This window comes from Podarcis muralis, chromosome Z (assembly GCF_964188315.1).
Source record: "Podarcis muralis chromosome Z, rPodMur119.hap1.1, whole genome shotgun sequence".
In the NCBI taxonomy this organism is placed as follows: Eukaryota; Metazoa; Chordata; class Lepidosauria; order Squamata; family Lacertidae; genus Podarcis; species Podarcis muralis.
The window spans coordinates 19,094,514-19,113,154 of NC_135673.1; the positions used below are offsets into that span (position 1 = coordinate 19,094,514).

The window sequence follows — 18,641 nt, forward strand, 5'->3', positions numbered from 1 at the left end:
AACATCAGTGGCAGCTGGACTAGTGAGGCCAAGAGAAACCTTAATGCACACTCCCAGAGGGCCCCCCCTCCCCAATTTCCAATTGTTTCACTGGAAAATAAAAGTGTTGTGAGAGGCTTTGAGGGGGGGGGGATATGATAGGATGCTTCCCCCTCCCCTCCCTGGAGTTTCTTTTCTACCTAAACCTTCTAGTCCTGCAGTGGAGGACTTGCAGTCTTTCAGAGAATGTGTATTTCTGGTTGGGAGTGTCTTGTAAGAAGGGGCTCAGGTCTGAGTAATGGTGCAGAGGGAGGAGTGTGGTGTGTGGGTAGAAAGTGGAAGGCAACTGGCTCTGTGACCTGAAACACTTAGTCTTAATAACTTGCACTGTAGAGGGAAAACAGGTCTCTGTCCCAAGGAGATTCCAGTGGTAATAGACCAGGCTTCCTCCAGCAGCTGCTGGGGGTTTGCAAGCAGATTCCAGACCACATAGTGAAAATGACACAGGGGCATGGGGTGGGGACCATGCTGCAAGGCGGGCTCAGAGCCAGCTCCAGCACTGGTATTGCCCCTGGGTCAGGCTCAGGGTTTTGAGGCAGGCTCCAGGGCAGGCCTGTTTTGTGAAGGGTGTGTGTGTGTGTACATCCCCCCCCCATGTGTGTCTACACCCCCTCCTTTTGTGACACCCTGGCCATTGACCTTATCAGGTAGGAGGAGGATAGTAAAAGGTGGGTGGGGGGTATTTTCCTTTGCCCTGGTTCCTCCTGTCCTTTGTTCCTTCTCACCCTGAGGAGTTAATGGAGAGCCTCCGCTGCGCCAGCTCTGCAGACTGTTTGGAATACTTTAAATGCTTTGACACTCTGGATGTGCTGGATGGGAGAGGAGGCGGTTTGCAGCTTAATTCATATGCAAAACTGTGCCATAAATCCTGAGCCCTGTCTCAGTTGCTGTGGCACCACTAAGCATTTCATCAGCGCCCCATACAGTATTTCTGCCATCTTTGTTTGCATTGCAGTGACTCATCAAAAGTCTGTCTTGTACCAACACCCTGAGCATTCCTCTGGCACTGATCCTTCTCTCCCCCCCCCTCCTCCCTTTCTCTCTCTCTCTCTCTCTCTCTCCTCCTTTTCTTCCGAGCTTCAGTTTGAAACTGGCCTTTGCTTCAGGTCTCTCGTCAAAGGGCTCTATTCATTGCAGAGAATGGCCTGAATGTTAAGCTGCATATCCGGCCCTGTTCATTGAGATGCTGCTTTGCGCTGCTCCTGCTGCTCCTGCTGAGGAGGTTTGACTTAGTCTGAAGCTGAAACTCCTCACAGCAGAAGCAAGGAGGACAGGCAGGAGGGGCTGAGGCGGGAAGGACTGAGGCGGGAGGGGGCACCTCCTCATTGTGCCCCCCCCTTCCAAGCAGCCTTTGCTGCTGCACTGGAGAGTTGGGTGCTGAAGAGGGGGGTTGAGGAGACCCTTCCAGAAGCAGGTGCTGTGGATTTCACACCACTTAAGGTATGTTCACATGAGGGGGGCACATCCCTGCGCTGAATGCTTGGGCAATGTGATGCAGCTGCAGAATGGGGCTATCCTAGCTGGCAGCTTTGCAGGGGTGATTGGAGGTAGTGTGTGTGTGTGTGTGTGTGTGTGAGAGAGAGAGAGAGAGAGAGAGAGAGAGAGAGAGAGAGAGAGAACAGAGCAACCCATTGTGTGGTCACTTTTTTAGGAGCAGTCAGTTTGCAGGGAGGAGAGATCTTTTGGAGTCTAGTTCAACTAGGTGCTATTGAAGCAACTCAGAATCGGGACCTCCTGTGTGGAGGGGGTGGACTGTGTGTGTGTTTTGGGGGGGGGAGGTCTTAATTGTTCCTGTGTGCCAAGGAGATGAAGGGAGGCGCCATTGAAGTCATGAGGAGTTTCTCTCTCCCTGCCCTCAACCAGCTAAAGAGAGGCATAGATTTTGCTGGTTTAAGAGAATTTGTTGGCGTTTCTCCGCATGCTGCCTGTGTTTTGGTGCATGTGGGTGGGGGAAAAGAGGAGGCATCACTGCCATGACATGACGGTTCCCGGAGGATCCTAAAATAGATCCATGGGCTTTGCTGCATTCTTGATGCAAAGGCGAGAGCCCAGGCAGGTGTCTCCTTTGCATGGAGGTCAACATCTCCCCTCCCCCCGCAATATAGAAAGGGGGTGCCATGGAGGAATGCCTTTGGGAGTCCAACAGTTGAGAAGAGTTTCAGGAACTGGGGAGCCTGTCCGTATCCTGGGCTGCTGCAGTAGAAGGCAGCCCCCAGCCCCTCTCCATTCCCTGCATCCCGCACTTTGAATGATGGTGGGGGCGGAGGGGACGGACAGCTGCCCGGCCCTTCCTTGGCTCCTCAGCAGCTCCAATGTGCAGGGAAACTTGGAATAATTATGCGCAGAAGTTGCTGCATTTCTGAAGCGTCCACCCATCTCTCTCTCCCCCCTCCTTTCTCCCAAGTTTCCAGCTGTGTCAGCTTTTTCAGGAGCGTGCGCTGCCTGCCCTAATAGTGCCTGTGTTAGAAATCCCATTCCAATACCTTGTTTGGGGGATCATATCTTTTGTGGCGTGTGTACCCCCACCCCCGAAAAAGGGAAAAATCTTTCAGCAGCATCAGCCTGGATTCAGGTTGGTGGAGTCAATGGAGGCAGTTCTCAACGCCCACCCCCACCCCAGCTGGAATGGGTAGCCATCTTTGCCTGTGTTTTTCTTGCCCTGGACTGGTGGTACACTGAGGGCTCTGTGGGTGGGGTGTAGTTTTTTTGAACTCTGATATTGAGTTTCTTCCTCCCCTTGTTAGGAATGCTCTTCACAGGAGGGGGATTTTCCAAACACTGGCAGAATCCCTCTCCCTGGTACTTCCTGATTCTTGTGTTTCTGCCAGATATCCTCTCTCTTCCTTTCTCTTTTTCACGTGCCTGTTTCCTCTCCTCCCACCCACTCTCCTGCCCCGCCTACAGATGTGCCCTCTCTCAGAAGCCCTGGCCTTGAGCGTGTGAGGCAGCCGCTGAGCCATGTCGCAGATGCTGCACATAGAAATCCCCAACTTTGGGAGCACCGTCCTGGGCTCCCTGAATGAGCAACGCCTCCTGGGTCTCTACTGCGATGTCTCCATCCTGGTCAAGGGCCAGGCCTTCAAGGCTCACCGGGCTGTCTTGGCAGCCAGCAGCCTCTACTTCCGAGACCTCTTCAGTGGCAACAGCAAGAGCGCCTTCGAGCTGCCGGGCTCCGTGCCGCCCGCCTGCTTCCAGCAGATCCTCTCCTTCTGCTACACCGGCAAGCTGACCATGGCTGCCAGCGAGCAGCTGGTGGTGATGTACACAGCAGGCTTCCTCCAGATCCAGCACATCGTGGAGAAGGGGACAGACCTGATGTTCAAAGTGAGCTCCCCTCACTGCGACTCCCAGACGGCCATGACGGAGGAGCCCTGCTCGGGGCCCCAGAGCCCCTGCCACCCCCTGCAGCCGCCCTCCCTACCCTATGCCGTGTCCCCTTCCGTGCCCCTTCCACTGCTCACCCGCGTCAAGCATGAGACCTTGGAGCCTGCGAAGCGGTCCTTGGAGTGCAGCCTGCGGGAGGCGGCCGGGGGCAGCTCCTCTGCCAGCGCCCCGCTCAAATTGTCGCGCGTCTCCTACTACGGGGTGCCCAGCCTTGCCACCCTCCTCCCCAGCATCCCACTGGCTCAGTACTGCCAGGGGGAGCGGACGAGCCCTGGGGCCAACAGCCTCCCCACCACTGACAGCCCCACCTCCTACCACAACGAGGAAGATGAGGATGACGATGAAGCCTATGACACCATGGCGGAGGAGCAGTACGGGCAGATGCACATCAAGTCCACAGGCGGCTATGCAGGTAAAAGCCCCCTTTAGCCTCCGCCACTTTCAGTCTCATGGGACCGTAAAATGAGAGGCATCTGCAGTCAGGCAGGTGTTCATTTCCCTGCATTTTAGAAAAGTAGTTCAGTAGGTGGAGTGTCTGATTTGCAAGCAGTTGTTTTGATCCCCAGTTGGCATCTCCAGATAGGGCTGGTAGTAAATCCCCTGCTGGAAACCCTGCACAGCCATCACTGCCAGTCAGTATTGGTAATACCGAGCTGGGCAGACTGATGTCCTCACTTGGAATAAGGAAGCTTCGCACTGATTTAAGACTTGAAAACTTGAATGGGAACAGTGCTGATTGCAGCTTATTTCCATTTTGGGGTGAGGTCCCTTCTTTCCTTCCCCCCTGCCAGATATAGATCTCCAGGCTCTGTGAATTTGCTGAAAAGGAAGGGATTTCTTAGTAAGGAGTAGTTCATTTTTCAATAAGATGTTTTTGGCAGGAGGGACTGGATCTTTACATGTGAATCTGCCGAAGGTGCCATTGTTGTCCCTTTGGTTCCTTGGGGAAAGTAATAAGCTCTTAATTTCTGCAAGCTTATTGATGGCGTCTGTTTCCTTATTTGAGGTGTGTGTGTGTCTGCATGTTCAGAGTTTCCTCCTCATTTAATGAAACTGGCAATGCAGCATTACTCTGTGGATCAGTTTCCTTGATGCCGACAGATTTTAAGGGTTGCATATTGAGCATAGCAAGATTGTTGAGCTCTTTCTCTTGGTCCATTTTCTGTAGCTTAAGGAGCCTGGAAGCCCAGCCCAGGCAGATGTCTCCTCTCCTTCCCAGGAGAAAGAGGCAAGATGCCTTCAGGCAGGATTGGGAATGAGGTGCTGGCTTTGGAGCTGTGTTGAGGTTCTGTGCTCTAAAACCAAAGAAGGGGTGACAGTGTGACTCTTCAGTCCAGGCCACTATGGGTCAGTGTGGTACTCTTGGGGTCATGAAAGAGCTGGTAGGGCAAGAGACACTTTATGGCCAGCCTGGATGCCCCCCGCCAACCCACTGCCACTGGAGAGACACATTTCTAGCCAAGCCAGCAGGATTTTATAGCCAGAGCCCAGCTAGGTTCTATGTCCATTGATCAGCTAAATTTTGTGGGTGGCTGACAGGGTGCTTGGCTGGCAGCATCTCATGTGCCCAAAGTATGTTAGCTCGGGGGTAGGGGGACCTCACTTTGCAGGTGTTTGAAAAAGCTGGGAGTGTCCAAAATGTCAATGTGCTGCTTTGACCAGGCTAAAACTTTCCCTGTCTGTATAGATAGTTTTGGTGCTGAGGAGCAGGTGACTCTCCAGGGTCATCTTGTCCAAAGGAGGACCTCCTTTCCCAGGGAGAAACTGAAATCCATCCTTCAAAGCTCACTCAAAACTTAAAACCCTGAGAGAGTGAAGCCAGTCTGGTTCACTCAGACACAGTGATTCCTTGATGTGAGTTGTATGCCAGGGAAACAACAGCCCACCAGGAGCACCTGGAGCACCTAGTCCAGCCCCCCAACAGGTAGCTCAGCAGGAAGGAACCTGTGGGCAAGACCTGCTGCCAGCAGCAGCAGCTCTCCCCACTAGCAGTTCCCAGACACTGGCATTCAGAGGCCTACATATTACACACTTCTTTAAAACATTGATCAGCCAGCCATCTTAAAGTTTATTTTGTGCAGTGTTACTTATTTGTTTATTTCGTAACTTTTATATACTGCTTGATTGTCAGAAAAATCCTCAAAGCGGTTTACATAAAGTTTTGCTAGTGTTTTGTGTTCCATTGCATGCCATGCACCACCCTATCAGTCCCTTAGGAAATGGCTTTATAAATATTTTTACTTATAAATGAACTATAAATTCTGCCTTCGAGAGTGGAGGTAGAACATAACCAGTGTGGCCTGGCTGTAACCATTAGGCCTACTTTCCCAACCCTCTTGTCAGGATCTATTCACATTTCCCGCTGCTGCCTCTGCAGAGCAGGGGTCATTTGCAGTGGCTGCTTCTACTTGGCTTCTTGGCCCAAGAGAAAGTGGGGTTCCTGCAGCCTCAGCCATTCGGGATACCCCGGGGTTTCCCCTTACAATCCTGAGCCTCCCTCCTTCTCCCCAAGGGCCTCAAGAGAAGCCGGAGCCAGTGCCCCTGGAGAGCCGCTCTTGTGTCCTCATCAGGCGGGACTTGGTCGCCCTCCCTGCCAGCCTTATCAGCCAGATTGGGTATCGCTGCCACCCAAAACTCTACTCAGAAGGAGATCCTGGAGAAAAACTTGAACTCGTGGCAGGTAAGGACCACAGGGGCAGGTTTTCCTTTATGCTTATGGACTTGTTGCAGTAACATGGCGTAAAAATTGTAGAACTCTTGCAATTCTTTGTTTCATTAACAAGGGATCTTTTAATTTCTGCATGATTTGGTGGGGGTTTTTTTTAATTAAAAAAAATAGAAAAGATAAATTGCAGTGAACCAAAATGTAGAAAATTTTGCTTATAAAATTAATCTGACCTAAATTTATTTTGTTTATAAAATTACTTTGTTATTCATAGTAATATTGTAAATGTGATACCTATTTAAGTAGAGTCCCCCCTTCACCTTTCTTGTCTCTCACTCTCTTCATTTTGCTCCTCCTTACTTCTGAGAACAAATATAACTTCCTTGGATTCTTATTTCATTTACTTTGCATTGTATCTTTGAAAGCTGTGATGTGGTTTTACATTTTTCTAAGCTTTGTTTATGAAATGGACTAGCCACCTTGGTGTCCACCTTCCCTGAGCAACTTCTCAGTATTTAGGTTTTTGTGAAGGGAGTTTTAGATAAGAGACCCCAAAGAGCTAATCCAGAGCATTTTCCCCTTGTCAGGCCTTCAGTGGGGGGAGAAGAAAGGTTGCCTCCCTGAGAGAGCAGGGAGTAGAGGTGGGCAGGGCCAGGGCGCCCTCACCTGGCAGGAAGAGAATGTGCCTTTACTGCTGGCCATTCCAGTAAAGAGTGAAAAGGCTGGAACTTTTGCTGGGGGTAGTGATCCTGAGGGATCTCAGGACCCTCCCTTGGGTTGCCACACTCAGGTCACAGACAACCCCTTTTCCTGCTGCCCAGGTCACTTCTCTGGGATATGTCAAAAGTCTTTGCTGCTTCAAGATGATCTGAGTCAATATTAAGTGCTTGCATGTTTGTGTTCTGTTGTACACCTTGCAGAACAGAGCTGGGGGTGTGACTTCTGGACCTCTTACTTGCTCTCTCCTGCATTGCTGGAAGTTGGACATGATGACCCTTGGGGTCCCTTTCAACTCTACAATTTTATTATTCTCTCTCTCTCCACCCAGGCTCCGGTGTTTACATCACTCGGGGGCAGCTGATGAACTGCCACCTGTGTGCAGGTGTGAAGCACAAAGTTCTCCTGCGGCGCCTGCTGGCCACGTTCTTTGACAGGTAGGACACAAAGGAAGAGCCCGTCCTCCTAGCTCCTCTTGACCCAGCCAGCTTCTGAGCTGCTGCCAGGGAGCCAAGTTTAGAGGGAGCAGGAGCTTTAAGTGATGGAAGGGAGGGAAATTACCCATTGCATTTTGCTTAATGGGAATTAAAAGTGTTTTTAATTTGTCTGTCAATGGAGGCCACATGTTTCCTAGTAGAAAACATAAATATGAGGACTTGGGATTGTGTCCGGTGCTAGTCCTGTTCAAAGTAGACCCACTAAAGTTAGCAGACATGACTAGCTTAAGTTTGTTCATTTCAGCAGGCCTACTCTGGTTAGAGCCCTTCATGTCTGTCTTTACCAATTAGCAGAAATGGCTAAACCCTGCCCTGGGAACACTACACTGCAACACAAAGGGAAACCAGATTAAGATTAACAACCATGCTGGGTGGAATTTTTGTGTGTGTGTGGATCCTGTGCATTTGCACATATAAGAGTCTGAGGTGGCTGTACTCAGCACTGGCATGAAACCTTCAGGGGGTTGGCTAGAGGGGAAAAACAGCCCTCAGGCAGAGAAAGGTTTAGCCACCACTGGGAGCGGAGAGATCTGGGAGCGGGGAGATCTGGGACCATCAGCATATGGATCCGCAGGTCGAGGGCAGACAGACCACTTTCATTTTGCTGCTCTTTGAAGGAGGTGCAGTGTACACAAATGCTCGTAGGTGTAATAAGACATCACAGAGCCTAAATTGGACACTGCATGTCAATACATTTGGAAATACACATGGTAACAGATTTTGTCCCTTATCCTAGAATCGCAGAATGAGATGCAGACAATTCTTCAAATAAGTGGTGTGAGCATAAATATGTATGCTTAATAATTCCTTTAAATGGGCTGACGAGTCTACTGGCAAGTGAAAATTCTCTTGCCTCTTCTTAGCAACTAGTATTTGCACCATCTACAAAGAAATGGCTTCCAGAAGTTCTTGAAACTGCATGTCTCTGTAGGTCTGTAGATTTGGTTAGTCAAAGAAATGGACATGTAGGTTGACGTCTCTGTTGTGCTCCCCCCCCCCCCCCCGCCAAAAAAGCTGAAACTTTGGGGGGTTTATCCAGTGTAAGTAATTTGGAATTGTGTTCAGTATTTATAATACTATGAGATACCTTTTTAAAAATTTTGTTCTTTGGCCATGGTGAAGATTCCTTAATTTCTGCTGATTTGCAGAGTGAGCCTCAACAAGCCACAACTGATTGGTTTGTATTATCTCCTGTATGAGGTTTTTTCTTGGGGGGTGTACCTCTTTGGGCTTCTGCTTCTCCCTCTCTTCTCCCCCCACCCATTCCTCCATGGAAGCTCCTTCAAGGTCTGCTGCCTGAAATGGGCTCTTTCCCATGTTTTGGATCCCAGCTGTGAGTTTTCTTTGAATGTGCTCTTGAGATTCTGCTTCCCACTCCTTCCCGGGACAGGAACACACTGGCCAACAGCTGCGGAACTGGGATCCGGTCTTCCACAAGTGATCCCAGCAGGAAGCCACTGGACAGCCGGGTCCTTAATGCTGTGAAACGTAAGTGTGGAGAGGAAGAGGAGAAGGAGCCTCTGAGGGTAGATGGAGAGCTATTCGGTTTATTTTACATCTTCCTTTAGTTGTGATTCCTGCCTTGCAGGAGGTTGGACTAGAAGACCTATGGGTCCTCTGCAATACTGTAATCTACAACTATAATTAAGAGATTCTTGCTCTACCGACTGAGCTACTCTATTATTCTAAGGGGTCTGGATTCAAATGCTCCTTCTAAAAAGACACCAAAGCTTTAAAATCCTGCATTTTGGCATCAGAACCCTGTTTACTGCCTTTTTGAAAAACTTTTTTATTAAAGATTTTATTGGGTTACAAAGGTACATACATTATCTCTGTTTTCAGATCATAAAGTCCTTTCTACAGGGCAGTTCTATTCAATGTGAGACAGTAATGTTGTAGACTGTATAAGGTTGGGGGAGAAAAGAGGGTGGAATGTTTACTGCTGTTTGTGTGTGCTGACAAAGTTTGTTTTTAAGTCAGGGCATGAGAGGGAAGATCTTTGAGTCTGTGGCCATAGCAGATTTTCCCTCTACTAAGCTATTTTGTGGCAGCCCCAATTGGTTGAGCTCCTCCTGTTTCATGAAATGCTCATTGTCTCATGACAGCAATGTGGAAAGAAGCCCCAAACAGGGGACCCTCCTTAGAATGTTGTCCCTGGTTGAAAGGGCAGGCAGAGAGGGGTGTCAGGGAATTTGGACACTGGCGGAGCCAGGCCAAGCCATGTTGGCTGAAAAAAGACTGCTGAGAGGTCATGAGCCAGAAGGGGCCAATTGGAAAGTCACTTGGGAGGGCGGTGCTGGGAGGCAGAAATTTGCACTTCAAATGTATCCTCAAGGCAACTTGCAAGAATTAAATAGTTCCACTAGCAAATTAAAATGCAGCAGCATAAATCTGATAAGGACAAATGAGACCAGATGCATGCAGAGCCAAAGCAGAGGGTATGCTCTAAAGAGTGTGTGCAGTTTTGCTTCGGAAGGTGAGGAGCCTGCCTGCGCTTCTTTAAAAAGAAGGGGAAATTCTGCCAAATGAAACTTCTACCACTACATGATTATGTCCTTCTGTGCAGCTCTTGATGGACTTGGAGGCTCTCTCAAGGTCTGGACTTGGGAAATCAAGGCCTGAAAAGCAGGGTAGGGTTAGGGTTCGTGACTCTGGCAGCTGCATGACTGGGAGAATTGGCTCTGAAAGGGGGATGAGGAGAGGGAGGCCTTGAGTTGAGCAATGCCAGAGAGGCTCTCAATAAGTACAAGTTGTTTGTCATCCGCAGAGGCTGGGTCTGGTCTTCTCTGTGCTTGCTTGCTAGTTTCCTACCAGCCGGGTGAGGTGTGATTCAAGCTGTTGAATGCAAATCTGGAAGCATTCAATCTTTCTTTCTTAAAATAGTGAACAATTCACAGTCTACTATGGGACCTTCCAGCACTGTCTCCTTATCTGTGCTGGATGTTACAAATCTTGTAAAGGTGCCTTTATGCAATCTGTAATTTTATGGCCATTGTTCCTGATGCTGGGGGAAAAAATGTTAAAACTCTGCCTCTGTTGTAGCTAAAACACCCCCTTGTCTTTGCAGTGTATTGCCAGAATTTTGCCCCAAGTTTCAAGGAGAGTGAGATGAATGTCATCGCAGCCGACATGTGCACTAATGCCCGCCGGGTGCGGAAGCGGTGGCTGCCGAAGATCAAATCCATGTTGCCGGAGGGTATGGAGATGTATCGCTCCGTCATGGGCTCCACTACCAGCAGTATCTCCCTGGACCCTGAATTCCAGCCTTCCGCTGCTCAGATGTTCGAACAGCGGATCTACGCGGAGCGGAGGGGGGATTCTGGAACCATTGTGGCACTGAGAACTAACACGGTCACTGTGGATCAGAGCAACAGATCCAGCCAGCTGTTTGAGCCAAATGAGCAGGGGGAAGGGGCCAGTTCTGTCATCCAGGAGTCTGCTGGCCCAGAAGCAATGGCTTTGGAGAGCCACAGCACCACACCGCCTTTCGAACAGGGCCCATCTGGGTCCACTAGCCGGCCGGAGACTCCGGCAAGACGACCGGAAGGCCCCTACGGAGGAGGAGGAGGAGGAGGGACTTTGTGAAAGAGCCAGGATCATGCTGGGCTTGACCAACGAGGGATCTCTAATACTAAAGCTGCTTGCATGCATTATTAATACAGAAAAAAGAGAAATGTGATCAAACCATTTACCTACTGAACTGCTACTGTTGCCTGAGAAAAATGTGATTTTTATTCTGCTTGTGTTTAAGATAGATGAAGGAAATATCACATTCGTTATACTGTAAGCAACTCTAGGCCTAAGGCAACCTACTTATGGAAAATGGAAATGAAACAAACCCCAGGCTCCTTTAAAATCAAAAATCCTGAGGTTTGTCTAGAAGGCAGTAGGATTTTGTTTCAAAAGAGCTAAGCGATATTCCTCTCCCCCATTCATCCTCCTCCTCCTCCACCACCATCCTCAGCCCTCCTCTTCCTCTTCCTCCTCCTTGTGATGGGGCATGTACAGAGAGGGGAGGGGGCCAGGAGCTGATGGAGGATGAGGAGGAGGCCTTGCTGGGGTTGGCTGCTGTAGGGTGAGGTTTTGGTTTGGTTGCTGCACAATTCCATTGCTTGGACCTTTTGTTTGACTTATGGACAGGGAGGATTTTTTTCAGGCACAATCCACTAGGAATATATCCTGTGCAGGTACTGTTGGGACGAAGGGACATTTTTGCCTGGAAACTCCACCGGTGGCCAGTGCTCAGGATATTTGCTGGATGGAAAGCCTTAATTGCCCTTTTTCTTCCCTTGATGGTGGCCCCTGCCTGGTAGTGGCACCAGGGCACCACACTTTCCTTTGTGTCCCCCTCAGGCAGTAGCTTCCCCCAGAGTTTTTTTTTTGTTGTTGTGTTTTTGTTTTGTTTTTTTTTTTTTTGTTTTTTTTTTTTTGTTTTTTGGAAGGTGAGCGCAGGCCTCTTTCTGGCACAGCAATACCCTTTGGCTTCTGAAATGATTTGAATCAGGTTGGGCACATGACACCATTTGTGGGTGTCATGGATTTCGTCCTGAGGAGTATTGTGTTTGTGTGGGTGTGTGGCTGCACAAAACATTCCAGAATGACTCCCATGATACTATTTCGCCTGCTCTTAGATACAGGGGAATCTTTGAGCTTCATTTTGTTTAATGCTGAAATTTTGCTGGCAGAGATGGTGAAAGGCAAAAGCTGCTTGGGCTGGGCAGAGGTGCCCCCCAGGGGGCTAATACTGAGGGCATCACTCTATCCTGATGCATCTCATGGGACCGGGGAGGGAGGTTATTGTTAGCATTGAGTGGTGTGTTGATGGAGGTGGAATATGGTAAGGCTCTACTGGGCCAGAGTGTGGGGTGCAGTTGCTGTTCTTGGCATTTCTGAAGGCATTTCTGAAGGAGCAGACAGGGAAGAGAAAAGCGATCAGAGAGAGAGGTGAGAAGGGAGTCACTAACTTGAGAGTTTTGTGGCACACTTGGCCAGAATGGATGTCTTTGGTGGCTGTCCAACCCTACCCCAAACCCTATTGTTCCTTTTTAGGATCTGTGTTTTCCTATTTGATCCCACTCTTTTTTTTTTTTTTTTTTTTTTTTTTTTGAGAAGGCTCATGTAAAATATGAGAACAAGTTTTTCAGTTCTGATGGCTTGAGCTGCTTTGTCTGGTAGGGTGTTTCTTAGAGGGGTACAGCTCAACTTTCTCATCTGAAAGGTGTTGGGTGCAGAGCGAACTTTGGCCAAAGGAGAACCAGCATGTGTGCAAGAGGCAGAGCAGGTTGGAGTGGGATCTGGGCTGGGGAAGCAGGCAGGCAGCCTAGCTTGCTTTTTGGGTGGTTGTGTGTCAGGGGAAGAGCAGCCTCATTTTTGCTGCACTCAGCACCTCCCCCTAATATATGTCGGGCAGGCGTGGCAGAGGAGAGAGTAGGGGGAAGCCACCATGGCCCGACTGGGCTATTTCATAAATGGAAGGGCAAAGAGGCCCCTTCTCTTGTCTCTGGTTGGATGGCCGTTGCAGGGGGTTGCCTAGATTACCCTTGGGGGCCCCTTTCCTCTCCACAGTTCTATAAGGGAAAGGTGCTTTTGCTCTGGGATCTGCCCCTTTTCCAACTCCAAAATGGGTCCTTGGCAGCCATCCCCTTAGCCGTTCTAGAATAGTTTATCCCAAGATTCAGTCACCTTGATTGAAACACAGGAGTTACTGGAAGGCCCCCACCTGGTATGTGAGAGGAGATGCTTCACCATGAAGGGTGTGCTGCTTAGGAATCTCTTCCCATTCCTAGCCCAAACCCTCCTTGATGTAAGGGTTTGTCTCTGCTTTTCTAGGCAGGATCCCTGTGTGGGTTTCTGGGAAGGGACCACAAAGAGCAGGCTCTTGAGGGGGGAGGGGAGACTGAGTTTGGGGGGATTTTTCAGGTGCAGAAAGCTCAGGACAGTGGGAGCTTCTGAGAGCTCTGCAATGGGTACTTTCTGAGCTCCAGGTGAGGCTCTGTGCTGGAGCCAATGGTATGAGGTGTTGCGGGGGGTATACTCTCTTCCTGGGGGTTCCTCCCTTTGCCATGTGACCATGGAGGCTTTGGAGGGAGTCCCTGCCTTTGGCCAATATTTGAAACTTCATTCTGGGCCCTGAATAAAAAAACTGTGGTCCCTGATCTGTACCAGTGCCACCCCACAAAGGATTAAAACCAGCTGAGCACTGGTGAAGTGGATGGGTGAGGCCTTGAGGAGGGGGAGAAGCACCAGGAAGCTGAGCCAACATGTCTCCAGGCTTTTTCTGGCCTGGGATGCCTCTGTAGCTGCAGCTCAATCAGGCCATTGACTCCACACCTTCAAGGGCCTAATTCTGCATTTGCAGGTGAATGAGAACTTTGTTATCAGAGTGAGCAGTCGAGTAATGATCTGCCCTAGATGGTCCAGTGAGTAGGGACAGCTCTGTGGGCAGTGACCCCCCCCTTCTGTATCTTTCCCTGAGTCAGTGGTAAAGGGGGATTGGGTCCATGAAATATGATGGTATCAAACTGAAAGGATTACTGCCTTTCTTACCTTGGGTCATTTCCTCTTCCAATTGGATATCCTACCCAAAATAATGGTGGTACAAAGTGCATCCAGGAGCTGTTCCACCCGCCCCTGGCCCCATGATGAAATGACCAGAACATAAAGAAAATACTTGAATGGCTTAGAAAAGAATCCGAAGAGAGTGTCGCATTGCACAGTTAAGATATATTTTTATACCGAGCACAATTTCATGTACATTTTTATTTGGGGTTTATTTGTTTGTTTTTACTTTCTAGTAAAAGAGAGAGAGAGAGAGCTTTAGGTAAACTTGAAAAAAATGTGAATGGTTTGTTTTTGGGGAGGGGGGCCTTCCTTGTCTTCTTGATGAGGATGAGCATTTGCACTAAACCAGATCCGCATGTGGAGGCTTAAGGGCAGATTTCCAAGACGTATCTGTGGATCGTGATTGTCTCCTCCCTGGTGGGAAGGAAGAATGTCGCAAAATAAAAGAATGTAAAGTGAGAATGAAGCCCAGAATGATCGGGATTTCCTGAGTGCCTTAGCCCTTTTTGGATCACTTGTTTTCCATGCGGAGGGGACAGAGAGGGGGGGAAATGCCAGATCAGAAGGAATGCCCCCCGCCCCGATTTCCCCCTCTTTGTTTACAATAATGCTAGAAATGTCACGAGGGTGTCTGGGAGTTGCTTTCTGACTGTGATGATGCATAATGTGAAATGGAAACGGCATCCCTCTAGATCTTAAAAATAAAATAAAAATGGAAGCAGAAGTATTTATGGTATGTCTGCACCTCTATTCTTAATGCTTGACTGTTAGCAATATTACATGTGTATATTATATATATATATATATTAAAAGTTATATCAAGCACCTTTTTAAAGAGAGAGAAAACCGAGTGAATATAGTGGTTGCCACATCATAGTATAAGAATTGAACCAACATTCCCACCCCCTCCTTTTCTGCAATGGAAACATCCCCAGATTGCAGTTGCTTTGTAAATTAGCCTGGCTTCTCCAAGGTTTCTTTACCTAACCCTTGCTCAGAAGTGTGCAATTCCAGGGTTTTTTTCCACTCTAAACCAAAATTTGGAGCCAAAAACAAGACTCAGATTTTTTTCTTCCAGAAATCTGATCTCATTGCAAAGGTGAGACCATGTTAAGCCATAAGTCCTGTCCTTTTGTTTGCTCTGAGACTTCCCTGACAGTTATTCTCTTCTTGCTCCAACTGAAATGGCCACTAATTCAACCCTCAAGTTGCCAGAGATGTTTGGCTGTTCCCCACTTTTTCTTACCTGTCCTGGGAATCCAGTTTGGAAATGGGTTTTGCTTAATTGAAGAAATTCTTCTTTCTCATTTTAATTAAGTGCTGGAAAGCATCCTGGCTAGAAAGTTTAGCTGTTTTTGTAGGATGCTGATTTGCCAGGGTGGATAAAAGGTTGTGACTGTTTTCTCACCTGGTGTGGCAACCTTTCCTGGTACTTCCCATCACTGAGGAATTGGGACCCTCTTGGTGACTTCTCTTTCCTGCATCTTCTTCCTTGCAGCATTAAATGCAAAGAGGAAAAGCAAATTGGTGCCATCCCCACCTGACAGGGCAGGAGAAGGGGGGAGTCCTAAAAAGGGCACAGCCGTTTGGGCATGGTGCTCTCCGGGGGAAAGGTGCCCAGGGGAGACGGGCTGCTTTACATGTAATCATCTTTGCCTGAGAAGAGGCCCTCTCTGTGATGTTGTCTTCCCTGAGCAGCAGAGTTTCCACTGCTGTCCAAATGATGCAGCCTGTGATATGTGCTGTGCATTTTGACCATATCTCCTGTGGCCATTAAGGGATCCCTAACCAGTCTTAAAGGGCCAGGCCTTTCAGTGTCACTGTTACAGTGCTGCTGTGGCTGCCCATGGAGGGTTGTGGTCAATTCACTGGGTGCCCACCTTGGAGCAAGGCAATCTGTGCCTCTGCCAAAGCTGGCATGAGAGGAGGGAAAGAGGGATCCCATGTGTTGTCCTTCCTGAAGAACTTACAATCTTCTGTTTCTTCCAAACTTCCTTTTTGCACTTTTACGTCTGAGGTGGAGGGGAGGGAGCCCAACCTTGCAATACTATTTTTAAGACTCAAAAATGATAAAGTCATAACTAAGCAAGAAAATGTATAAATATGTTTAACTTGAACCTTTGGATTGCACTTGATTTAGATTGTGTGCAGATCCTTTTGAACTGCCTGAGAGAAAAGTCTTAAGAGAGCAAAAGGGTTTCTCTTGGAGTCTTTATCAAGAGTACCCAGTAGTACTGTAACTCATGACTGTTAAAAATAAATAAAAAGTTAAAAATCCCAGCGCTAATAGGGGAGATTTTGAAGTGCTTTGGAGTTGTTTCAGCCACGCAAAGTTTTGTTTATTCTCTTTGTTATTTATGTGCCATCCCTCAGCTTGAGACTGTTACAGCCATGGCTAACACTATAGATTCAGAACAGTGTCAGGTGGCTGGGCGGGGGCGGGGGTAACGTGGGGGAGTGGCTTCAAGATGTCTCTTCTTCACAAGCCCCCTTCCAAGAGTTCAAAGTATGGTTGTAGCGCTTTTCATATAATGAAAAATCCATGGAAAAATGTGATCATTAATGATGAAAATGCTTTGTAAAATTCACATTTACAAAATAATAAAGTAAATAAAACCATCTGTCTCTTGTTTCTGCTGCCCTGCTCCCTCATCCACCATTTCTGGAGTACAATGGGGGTAAGAAGGGGCTGAGGTAGGGTGGGGCGTAGAATGATTCTGGTTTCCTATAAATCTGGTCCTGTCCCCTACATTTTACTGCAATACGGTGCCTGTGAGTATAAGCCCTCTGAATTGTGTTATGTGTCATTTATTGACAGATAAATAGGTTGTGTTCATATGTAAGTATTGAGGCACAATTGAATCTTCAAAAAAGGGTTACCGTATTCCTCATCACTTCTGGGGGTGGCCATGACATTCCTGTTTTGGAGCTCTGTTTGCTTTTAAGACGGGTGAAAGTGCAAGGCAAGTGGAGGAAGAAATAGTGTTTTGCTCTGATAAAGGGGGACTCATTCTACAGAGGAGTTGTGCGGGTGTAGCTGAGACTGCTGAGCTTTTCAGACACCATCTTGGTTGTGAGTCTTGGGGGACCTGCTCCCTGCCTTTCAGATCTTTTCCACCTTGCCTAGGAGGGCTGGGCCCTGACTGACTGCAGCTTAGAAAGCTGAGGCAGCTGAACAGACCTTTAGGTTGGGGTATTGTTTAGCTGGTTTCAGTTCTGTTATTTCCCCATTTGTAAAAAATGTTTTAAATTGTTATTAATTCTTTTACCTTGTATGCTTCTAAATCTGAGCTTTTTATGGGATGTGCCTCAGAAAAGAGGAGCTGGAGAGAGCAGGAGAGGTCCCAATCACAGTGGTTCAGGGTAGGGGGAGGTATGGTGTGGGAGGTGGGGCAGGCCAGGTAAGGGGCACATGGCACAGACAGATGGTGGCTGTGCCGTGTGCCAGTCCCATCTCCAACCTGGGGAATTGGCTTGAAATCAAGCTTCTTGAAGAAAAGTTGAGTGCTTATGCCAGCAAGCCCCACTTTTGACAGGAAGCCACATCTTCCCTTGCCCCACACATGTTAGGAGTAGGACAGGTGGGCACTACTGGCAGGGGAACATGGTCTTGTGGGCCAAGTAAGGGGCCCTGACAGACCTAACTCGAGCAGCTGCTTTTCCTTTCAAAGGCCCTGAGGTTAGTCTCTGTCATTGCCACTTAAAAATGGTCAAGTAATAAATCATGGAGTGACAACTCTGCCAGCCAACCAGTTCTCAACGCTCGGAAAAGCTCAGAGGTGGAGTATCTGTTTTGTTTGCAAAAGGCCCTGCATTTGGTTCCTGGATTCTCCAAATAAGGCCTGGACCAGGCCCCTTTCTGAAGCTTAGAGAGCCCCTGGATATTAGTGCAGGCCATTTGAGAACTTTGGTCTCTGGAGCCCAATGTGTATTGCTTTACTTATTTCAAAACATGGTATGCTATCCCTGCAGCATGTGGGAATGGTGGAATGGTGTGGGTGGGTGGCTCGTATTCTAAATCCTAGAGTTCTGCCCCCATCATCCAATCCTGATGATATCACTGATACGCAGTCTTATCAGTTTGATGTATGCCAGCTAGGATTATCACTGAGCAGGGCAAAGATGAGCTGTATTGGGGGGGGGGGCAGTTAGCTCTTACAGCAACTAAGGACCTAAATTGGAGCTTAGGTACCCTGTTGTATCAAAACATAGTAAGAAAGGATGTTTTCATCACAGGTGTTAGTGCATGAGACTATAGCCACGTAAAAGTGCCACCTAAAGGATCCATGGCTGGTTTGAGCTTTTCTCTTGCAGCCCATTTCTGAGGCCAGTGTTCAACATCAAGCATGATAGCTGCAGTAACTGTCAGTTTACTGCCTGTTTACCTAGGCAAATTGACCATTAAAATGCTGCAAAGTTGCATTTTCCTCTAGTTACCTAAAATATATATAAAGCAATTGCTCCCAAACCACAGCCATTTAATTTCTTTCCTATGGATAGGAGGGCCCCCCTAAACCATTGTAATGTAGAATCATAAAACTTCCTACTGTGTTATAGAAGCCATTTCCAAACTGATTTATTCTAAATGAGTTGTTATAATCAGACTTTCCCTTTTCTTGCAGGCATCAGTGTTTTAGGAAAGCCAAAGCCCAGATGCTCCCATACTTCACACTGATTACTTATCAATGCCATTTCCCAAATGAGGTCTTTGGCTTGCAGTATTGTCAGTAGGGGATGGATGGTGGTCGGTTGCAGGAATAAGAAATAGGAATGAATTA

At 48.1% G+C, this 18,641-nt stretch overlaps 1 protein-coding gene across 6 annotated transcripts in view; it reads left to right on the top strand.

Annotated features, from left to right (window-relative positions):
- Positions 1 to 16,482, top strand: part of NACC2 (NACC family member 2) — a 61,212-nt gene extending 44,730 nt beyond the window's left edge. For 5 of the 6 annotated variants that reach the window (XM_028714511.2, XM_028714508.2, XM_028714512.2 and 2 more), the window contains exons 2-6: positions 2,944 to 3,835; positions 5,936 to 6,103; positions 7,137 to 7,242; positions 8,693 to 8,790; positions 10,370 to 16,482. In XM_028714511.2, coding sequence (XP_028570344.2) covers positions 2,998 to 3,835; positions 5,936 to 6,103; positions 7,137 to 7,242; positions 8,693 to 8,790; positions 10,370 to 10,887 — 1,728 coding nt within the window. In that variant the 5' untranslated portion in view covers positions 2,944 to 2,997 and the 3' untranslated portion in view covers positions 10,888 to 16,482. Of the gene's footprint in view, positions 1 to 1,122; positions 1,480 to 2,943; positions 3,836 to 5,935; positions 6,104 to 7,136; positions 7,243 to 8,692; positions 8,791 to 10,369 lie in introns of all 6 variants that reach the window. The other variant, XM_028714510.2, reaches the window with a different exon arrangement.
- Positions 16,483 to 18,641: the final 2,159 nt, after the last annotated feature.